Source organism: Oncorhynchus gorbuscha, linkage group LG09, assembly GCF_021184085.1.
Source record: "Oncorhynchus gorbuscha isolate QuinsamMale2020 ecotype Even-year linkage group LG09, OgorEven_v1.0, whole genome shotgun sequence".
NCBI lineage: Eukaryota > Metazoa > Chordata > Actinopteri > Salmoniformes > Salmonidae > Oncorhynchus > Oncorhynchus gorbuscha.
Genome location: NC_060181.1, coordinates 62,324,874 through 62,334,331, shown reverse-complemented (window position 1 = coordinate 62,334,331; position 9,458 = coordinate 62,324,874). Strand labels below are relative to the sequence as shown.

The 9,458-nt window shown below is 44.3% G+C and overlaps 1 protein-coding gene across 1 annotated transcript; it reads left to right on the top strand.

Annotated features, from left to right (window-relative positions):
• Positions 1-417: 417 nt before the first annotated feature.
• LOC124042905 (transmembrane protease serine 3-like) lies at positions 418-9,147 on the top strand. The gene is made up of 13 exons (XM_046361037.1): positions 418-830; positions 1,297-1,531; positions 4,326-4,430; positions 4,661-4,777; positions 4,942-5,065; positions 5,229-5,354; positions 5,489-5,535; positions 5,619-5,784; positions 6,123-6,292; positions 6,810-6,905; positions 7,041-7,183; positions 7,364-7,513; positions 8,210-9,147. Exons 1-13 carry the CDS (start codon positions 762-764, stop codon positions 8,252-8,254), a joined length of 1,593 nt encoding a protein of 530 aa, XP_046216993.1. The 5' UTR covers positions 418-761; the 3' UTR covers positions 8,255-9,147.
• The last annotated feature ends 311 nt before the right edge of the window (positions 9,148-9,458 follow it).

The window sequence follows — 9,458 nt, the reverse complement described above, 5'->3', positions numbered from 1 at the left end:
TATTTAAAGCCATATTAATACACTGCTCATGACTTAATGATACATTATTAATAAGAGTGACTATATTTTTGTTGGAGATTACTTTTCTGGGAACATCTGAGTGATCTAAACCCTATAGACTAACAGACTGTCAGCTGGCCGTTATGTTCGGCCTAGACTGTAAGGACAGGTGACTACGTCACCCTCTATTTCCGTGTCCTGTGGTCCGGTACAGGGAGAGACACACACCCCGTGCCACGTGTAACCCTACCCCTGGAGGGGGAGGCTTGGGATCATTTGATCCCCTCGCTGAGTGGCAGGCCTCTTCGATCAGAACTCGCCTGCTCAGGTGTCCCTTTGTGTCTGAGCGGTGAGCGTGGGTTCAGGCAAGGCAGTAGATATAAGACCTCCCATTAAGGGAGAGAGAAAGGGATAGAACTGTGTTTTCATTTGGTATCAGGATTGGAAGAAAAAGACTCGATGGTGGAGAGGATCAAGATAATTACTACCGGCATCTAATGGTCACTAGGTTGGCCAGAAAAGTAGCTGGTCATCTTAGCGGCAATCTACAGATTGGTTTTCTCAAGCCTTTCTTCATTTATCTATTTGGGTCTTCGCCTTTTCACCTCTTTTCTTTTGTCTTTCATCTGGTCTATTCTGTACTTTGCGCTCCCATCCGTCTTTCTTCTCCTCTTTCTCCTCCTCTCTTTCATTCCATGCCGTGTTTCTGTCAACTGCTCTGAGATGGACTGTACAATAGATGACAGGGTGTGAGCGAAGACATGGCAGACCAAGAGAACACTGAAGAGCTAGCAGCTCCTGCTGCTAAGGAGAGCACAGCCACTGTCACGGTAAGAATCTTACCAGCCTGTGTGTGTCCATGGTTAGTATAGTGAATAGTTACCTACTTCAGTTCAGATAAGTGAATGAGCTTAGTCCTACACTCTTACAAAAAAAGGTTATATCTAGAACCTAAAATGGTTATTCTACTGTCTCCATAGGAGAACCCTTTGAAGAGCTCTTTTTGGATCCAGGTAGAACCAATTTGAGTTCCATGTAAAAACCCTTTCCATAGAGGGTTCTAGCTGGAACCAAAAAAGGTTATCCTATGGGGACAGCCGAAGAACCCTTTTGGAACCCTTTATTCTAAGTGTGTATGCATTTTCAGAAATTACTTCCGATTATGTTAAAGTTATATTAGCAAGCCACATGGTCAAGAGCTTTGTCTTACATGTCTATGTTAGCTATTCACGTGGCTCTATACTATAAGTCGATGAGTAGTATAAGCGTTGGGTCAATATCCATATCATCCCATAGGCCACTGAGGCTGAGCAGACAGACACATGGAGGATAGAGGTGGTGTCTGTGACTGATGACGACCTTCCGACGGTCGATACCCCGACCACATTGAATGTCAGTTCCCTCGACAGCCCCAATGACACCCCTCTTCCCGACACTGCCAAACCTGAACCCACCACTGAGCCCAAAGCCCCGCCCCCTGCCCCACCAAGTCCAGCCATGCCAATCACTAAGGTCCAGCCTTTCATGAATGGTAAGAGACTGGGACTCCTTTACCTGTACATTTGCTGACGGTCTCTCAAAGAGAGGAGTGTGAGATGTAATAGGTAAGAGTTCACCATTGTGGATTATAGGATTCTATGCCGACATTTGAATGAACATGGGAAAAGTGTTCCAAAATGGTTATTTACGGAGGGTGTTCAACCAAGAACCGTTTTGATCAGAAGAACCCATTTTGAAAGACAAGGGTTCTTGTAAGGCACAGGGGTCTATCTAGAACCTTTAACATCATAAGAAACGTTTTTGGAAGAAAGGGTTCTTTGATGATTCTTTGGAAAGCAAGAAGGATAATTTGAAAAGCAAGAAGGGTTCTACATAGAACCATATATAACATTTCCCGTTATGGTCAATTGCAGGGAGATTTTCATAATTGTTTGTTTTACTGTAATATTTGTGTTATTGCATGTACATTGATTGGTTGATACATTTTATGCTATACGAAGACAATTAATATACCGTTCTCTAAACTAATCCAATCTGTCAGTCTTTGGATTTATTGCACCTGTTACTGAGTTGGTTGTTCCAGTTTAGATGATTGAGTTGGTCTCAGTATTCAATCTTCGGTACACTGGCAGTCATTCTGAATGCAGGTTGCGGGTGACTAACAATTCCACTTGTTGGGTATCCTAACTCTGGCTGGATTCCAATTACACATCACTTTGCAAGCCAGCATAATGTGACTTGCAGGCCTGATTTGGCCTGTAAACCAGGATATTACTAACACCACTGTGTTAGGGTATAACTTGGCCCTCAAAGAAAGGCCTAATGATATACAGTGCCTTGCGAAAGTATTTGGCCCCCTTGAACTTTGCGACCTTTTGCCACATTTCAGGCTTCAAACATAAAGATATAAAACTGTATTTTTTGTGAAGAATCAACAAGTGGGACACAATCATGAAGTGGAACGACATTTATTGGATATTTCAAACTTTTTGAACAAATCAAAAACTGAAAATTGGGCGTGCAAAATTATTCAGCCCCCTTAAGTTACTACTTTGTAGCGCAACCTTTTGCTGCGATTTTAGCTGTAAGTCGCTTGGGGTATGTCTCTATCAGTTTTGCACATCGAGAGACTGAAAATTTTTCCCATTCCTCCTTGCAAAACAGCTCGAGCTCAGTGAGGTTGGATGGAGAGCATTTGTGAACAGCAGTTTTCAGTTCTTTCCACAGATTCTCGATTGGATTCAGGTCTGGACTTTGACGTTCTAACACCTGGATATGTTTATTTTTGAACCATTCCATTGTAGATTTTGCTTTATGTTTTGGATCATTGTCTTGTTGGAAGACAAATCTCTGTCCCAGTCTCAGGTCTTTTGCAGACTCCATCAGGTTTTCTTCCAGAATGGTCCTGTATTTGGATCCATCCATCTTCCCATCAATTGTAACCATCTTCCCTGTCCCTGCTGAAGAAAAGCAGGCCCAAACCATGATGCTGCCACCACCATGTTTGACAGTGGGGATGGTGTGTTCAGGGTGATGAGCTGTGTTGCTTTTACGCCAAACATAACGTTTTGCATTGTTGCCAAAAAGTTCAATTTTGGTTTCATCTGACCAGAGCACCTTCTTCCACATGTTTGGTGTGTCTCCCAGGTGGCTTGTGGCAAACTTTAAATGACACTTTTTATTGATATCTTTAAGAAATGGCTTTCTTCTTGCCACTCTTCCATAAAGGCCAGATTTGTGCAATATACGACTGATTGTTGTCCTATGGACAGAGTCTCCCACCTCAGCGGTAGATCTCAGCAGTTCATCCAGAGTGATCATGGGCCTCTTGGCTGCATCTCTGATCAGTCTTCTCCTTGTATGAGCTGAAAGTTTAGAGGGACGGCCAGGTCTTGGTAGATTTGCAGTGGTCTGATATTCCTTCCATTTCAATATTATCGCTTGCACAGTGTTCCTTGGGATGTTTAAAGCTTGGGAAATCTTTTTGTATCCACATCCGGCTTTAAACGTCTTCACAACAGTATCTCGGACCTGCCTGGTGTGTTCCTTGTTCTTCATGATGCTCTCTGCGCTTTTAACCGACCTCTGAGACTATCACAGTGCAGGTGCATTTATACGGAGACTTGATTACACACAGGTGGATTGTATTTATCATCATTTGTCATTTAGGTCAACATTGGATCATTCAGAGATCCTCACTGAACTTCTGGAGAGAGTTTGCTGCACTGAAAGTAAAGGGGCTGAATAATTTTGCACGCCCAATATTTCAGTTTTTGATTTGTTAAAAAAGTTTGAAATATCCAATAAATGTCGTTCCACTTCATGATTGTGTCCCACTTGCTGTTGATTCTTCACAAAAAAATACAGTTTTATATCTTTATGTTTGAAGCCTGAAATGTGGCAAAAGGTCGCAAAGTTCAAGGGGCCCGAATACTTTCGCAAGGCACTGTATGCAATGTATTGTTTAAATAATTACATTTAAAAGGCTAATACGTGTGGTAGAACTGTTTATAGAGGGTTCTAGGAAGAACCTTCCAGAGATAAAATGGTTATTGGTAGAACCCTTCATAGAGGTTTAAATGCAGAACCCTACATAGAGGGATCTAGGTAGAACTATATACAGGGGTTCTTTGAAGAACCCTACATAGAGGGTTCTAAGACAGAACCCTCTGCAAAGGGTTCTACCCAGCACCAAAAAGCGTTCCCCTATGGGGACAAACCGAAGAACCCTGTATGGTCATACTAAACACTTTTTTCTCTAAGAGTGTATCGGTTGGCCCTGGAAGGCTCTTTAAATTCTCAATTCCTTTGTCATGATCCCTCAGAGGAGAAGACATGGTGTGGCCGGTTGGTGGCTCGCAGGATGGAGCTACTGATCGGAGCATCGGTCCTCATGGTGGTTATTCTCACGTTGGGCATTGGGCTGGGAGGTGAGCACTAACGAACATAGTCCATTTGTAATTAATTAATTGTACCACTTTCCTCAACTCTTTAAATAATTAATGTACCCTATCCAGTTATACAATTTGGGTCTCATCCTGCTTTAAAGTCAGTCATTGCCTGGAACCCCGGTTGCACAATAAAGACAGAAACAAAGTGTTGTTGCCTGGTGTCAGTTTACAACCAACAGCATGTTAAGGGGAGTTTCATGTCTCCACAGTGGGTCTTAGCTGTGTGGGTAAGTTCCGCTGTGGTACGTCTTCTCGCTGCATCAGTGGCTCAGCCCAGTGTGACGGGGTGATGGACTGTGAGAATGGGGAGGACGAGCTTAGCTGTGGTGAGCAGAGCTAATGTTTTATCTCAACATATACAAGGACAAGCACACATTAGACTATTGAGACACAGCTGGTCAAGGGACTCGTTCAGTAGATGCCTTTATTCCTCACTCTCTCTACCTATGTCTATGCTTCTGTCTCCTTCTCGGCCTGACTGTTTGTACAGTGCGTTTGAGTGGAAAGAGTTCAGTGCTCCAGGTGCTGAGTGGAGGTGTGTGGAGGACTGTCTGCTCTGAAGACTGGAACCCTGCTCTTGGCCTTTCTGCCTGCAAGCAGCTGGGCTACTCCAGGTACGACTTGGGTATTTAACATGATATGCCTTACTGTCCTTCTTGAACCCTCTTTTTCATTGCCCTTGTGTGTTCCAGGATAGAGTTTGCCTTGTGTTTATAGATGCATTTTCAGAGGGTGTTTCTGATTAATTGCCAATAACTTATTCTATTCAACCCTCAGGTATGTGGAGTCCCGCTCCCTCCCCCTCTCTGCTATAGAGCAGGACTTCCAGCAAAACCTGGTGTCAATCAACCTGAGCCAGTCGGGCCAACAGGCCATCAAGATTCACAACGCCACCAGCCTCAGGTAGCCCACTGTCACCACACCAGAACAAGAGAGTTGATAGGGACTGCTGCTGAATTATTTTTCAATCAATATTCTGACCATCTCTGTCTTCTGCTCTCTCTTCGTCTTGCTCACCATTTACTCTCTTTCTCCAGTAAGACTCAATGCAGCTCAGGGACGGTGACCACAATCAAATGCCTGGGTGAGTGGATATTTAAGGAAGTGGGAAACTATACACAAAGGTAATACTAGTATTGTAAGCGCATATTGTACATGTGTCTGCAGAGTGCGGCTCCAGACCCCAGTTCAGCAGTCGTATTGTTGGGGGTAATGTATCAGCACTGGGCCAGTTCCCCTGGCAGGTGAGCCTACACTTCCAGAGTGAACACTTGTGTGGAGGCTCTGTCGTAGCAGACAGCTGGATACTGACAGCTGCACACTGCGTGTATGGGTGAGTCTAAAGTGAATGAACACACACACACACACACACACACACACACACACACACACACACACACACACACACACACACACACACACACACACACACACACACACACACACACACACACACACACACACACACACACACACACACACACACACAAAATCATATGCAACACACACACATACACACACACACACACACACACACACACACACACACACACACACACACACACACACACACACACACACACACACACACACACACACACACACACACACACACACACACACACACACACACACAATCCAACACATCTCATACTGCTCCTCCTTTCTCAGGTTTGCGTTCCCCTCACTGTGGGCAGTGCATGTAGGGTTGACAGAGCAGCCGGTGAATGGGGCTCAGGCTCTGGCAGTACAGAAGATTATTTACCATGGCCGCTACCGGCCCAAAGCTCTAGACTATGACATCGCTCTGATGAAGCTGGCTGAGCCACTCACCTTTAACGGTAGGTAGGGACCCCTCTGTCTTTTAACATACTGTACATCTCTGATCTCCCTCTGTTTGTCTTTATGAATGGAGGGAGGGATGGAGGCAGGTGCGAGGCTCATAGTATATCCTATGCTTTGTTTCTATAACTATTTTTTTATCCACCTTAATCATCTCCCTCCATTCCTCATTTTTTCACACTGTCCACTCTTTCTTTTCACCCCGATACGCCCCGTCTTCTCTCTGGTCACCTGGCTGTCTCTCTCTCTCAGGTTTCCCGGGCTCTGACAGCGAAATGTCATTATGTGTATGGTCTGTCTACTACTCTTGTTTTCCTGCAGTCCTGTATCTCTACTCTAGCTCACTTTTAATTATTGAATGCGTTGTTTTCTCGCCATTTGTTAGTTGCTCCAGGAATAAGAATCAGGTCAATTGTAGATTGTCTCAGTGAACTCTTACTTTATCACTATTTTTAACCCATGTGTTTCTGGGAAGTGTAGTTTGTTTCTGTGACCTGTCCTCCTTTCCTGCTTCAGGTCTAGTGGAGCCCATCTGCCTACCTAACTTTGGGGAGGACTTTGAGGATGGGACCATGTGTTGGATCTCAGGCTGGGGGGCCACTTCAGATGGGGGTGAATCTAGGGTGTTAAGCATCTCACATGCTGTTTCTCTATTCACACTAGTAGTCAGTCTAGGAGTCATATAGTTTTAAAATGTTCTTCTTTGTAAATGCATACTTTGTCTGAGTGTAGTCTGCTCTTTGCCAGGTGATGCTAGTGATTCGTTGCTCTCTGCCCGGGTCCCACTCATCTCCTCTAAGGCGTGCAGCACGCCAGGCGTCTACCAGGGCTTCATCTCCCCCGGGATGATCTGTGCAGGATACCTGGAGGGAGGAACAGACTCCTGCCAGGTACTGTAAGCTGATGGTGGTGAGCCTTAGTATAGAGTGAGACCTTTTGTGATTGTGTAAGTCTACATATACGTTAAATATACATGTGCTGATATGTTTTTACTGCTGTTAAAATATTAACTGTGTCTAGGGCCTTTCTGTGTGAGCCTGGAGTTTTACTGTTGTGTTTGTGGCCCCCAGGGAGACAGCGGGGGACCTCTGGCATGTGAGGACTCAGTGTGGAAATTGGTGGGGGCCACTAGCTGGGGCCAGGGCTGTGCTGATAGGAACAAGCCTGGGGTCTACACCCGCGTCACCCAGTCCCTGAAGTGGATCCACCAACAGATGGAGGTTAGGAAGGGGAGCAGGGGTTGGGGATTGGGGCTGGCAGTGATTGATGAGCAAGTATTTTAGGGTTATGAGAAGGGCCAAGAGTTTGGTTCTGACCAATAAAACTTCTTATCATGGGGTGACATTTATCATGGGAGTTAGTGGAGAGAGAGCCAGAGAGTTAGAATGAATGAATGAATGAATGAATGAATGAATGAATGAATGAATGAGGACGTAATTCCTCAGTGTGTGTCCAACAAAGCAGAGATGATTACAACCGCAGTGAAGCAGAGAGACTTGTACACATGGTGACGGAGAGAAAGGGTACGATGCTTGAGCCTCCCCTTCTGTCCCTCGTGTGTCTTTTCTTATTCTGTTTCACAAGCCCAGCTGTTCTCCTGTCCATCGATTCACAGAACTAAGACCGACAGCATTACTGTGCCTCCCCTTCCCCCAAATCCAGCAGCTGGCTGTACAGTAGAGTACAGGGTTGTGTTCAGATAGGAAATATGACATGCCTCTCTGACACAGAGAGGGAGAAATCATTTCAGCTCTATTCATCACAGTTGTGTCTGCAACATTCAGTGTGTTCACTCTTGTGAACTTTACCCAGTGCTTTACGCTATGCTTCCTCACTGACACCTAGTGGAGATGAAGTATAACTCAAACCCGTCTCAATGTTTCTCTTCTCGTGTGTCTGTGTTTCTACATCTGTAGAAAGAAGAGGAGCTGAACCCCTCGGAAGTTAGTACGGACAACTGAATTAGTAGAGAAGTGTTTTTATACATGCTACTTCTATCAAAAGTTTATAATATTGTACATTGCCTTGGACTTAAGAGTACGGCCAACGAACCAAATGCTGAATGTGTAGCACAGGCCAGGGTTGGATGGCCTAACAGTGACAGCAGCCCTCACAGGACAGGCAAAGGCAAACCACCCCCCAGAACAAGACACAGTAACCTTATAGACATGTTGGATGCTCAGAAAAGGCTATAAAAGCACCTGGATCAGAGTACGGTAGAGTATAGTACACTAAACCTTTGTCAGTTTGTATCCTACATGGCTTACAACCAAGCACAATGAAGGCAGTGGCACATTCAACAGTAGAGGTAAGGCATTGTTTATTCCAAAATAACAAGCTCTAAGGCAAACAGAGAAAAGTGAACAACAGTAGATAACAAGCGACAGCGATGGTAGAGATGTGAGAGACAGAGCGTGCAGCTGAGACCCACCTGAACCCGAGCCAGAAACACTCAGTGGGGATCTAAGTGCATCTCAGGTTGTCTGAATGACATCACAAGATAAGAGGGAACATTTGATGGAAACTATACAGTACGTTGGGGCAGCTTTTCCCAACAACAAAGGCCCTGACTTGGGCAATGATATTAGAATAGAAGATGGAGAGTTCAGAAAACATTCTTAAAACTGTCCCTAGATCAGCCAGAGTACAAGTCCTCCAGTCCATCTCAAACAGAGGACCAACGTGCTGCCTGTGAGGTCTGAGGATCCCAACTGCTCTCTCCACTTTTAATACAATCATATGTATGTGTACATAAATAAAGATTAACGTGTGCAAAATATAGTTTTAGACTGTGATCTACTTTGTACTGTATCTATGTATTGTTGATCTGACTGCCTAAGTACTATTTCAGTTCCTCGTGGTTGTGTTATAATAAACATTGTGCACTTGAAAGAGTGACGTCTGTGCTATTATTATAAAGGATTTACAAAGTGTGACATACTGTGTACACTGTGGAAAAACTGGACATGTTTGTATAATATCAGGTTACTGCAATCAATTAGCTGTGCAAGACCAAGTATATCTCAGTATATTTGAATTTAAATCCCAACTGTGATTGATAATGTAACATATTACTATGTCGTAGCTACTGTAAATCAGTGACCTGCTGTTTAGCGTCCTTTGACTAATTTAACAATGGGTTAGTTAGGCTTTCTGTGCTTCTTG

Bases quoted from the DNA above. Each gene is read 5' to 3' on its own strand.
- LOC124042905 (XM_046361037.1), top strand. From the start codon at position 762: ATGGCAGACCAAGAGAACACTGAAGAGCTAGCAGCTCCTGCTGCTAAG. The intron at 1,532-4,325 runs GTAAGAGACTGG...ATGATCCCTCAG, and splicing joins GGTCCAGCCTTTCATGAATG to AGGAGAAGACATGGTGTGGC. The intron at 7,514-8,209 runs GTTAGGAAGGGG...CTACATCTGTAG, and splicing joins GGATCCACCAACAGATGGAG to AAAGAAGAGGAGCTGAACCC.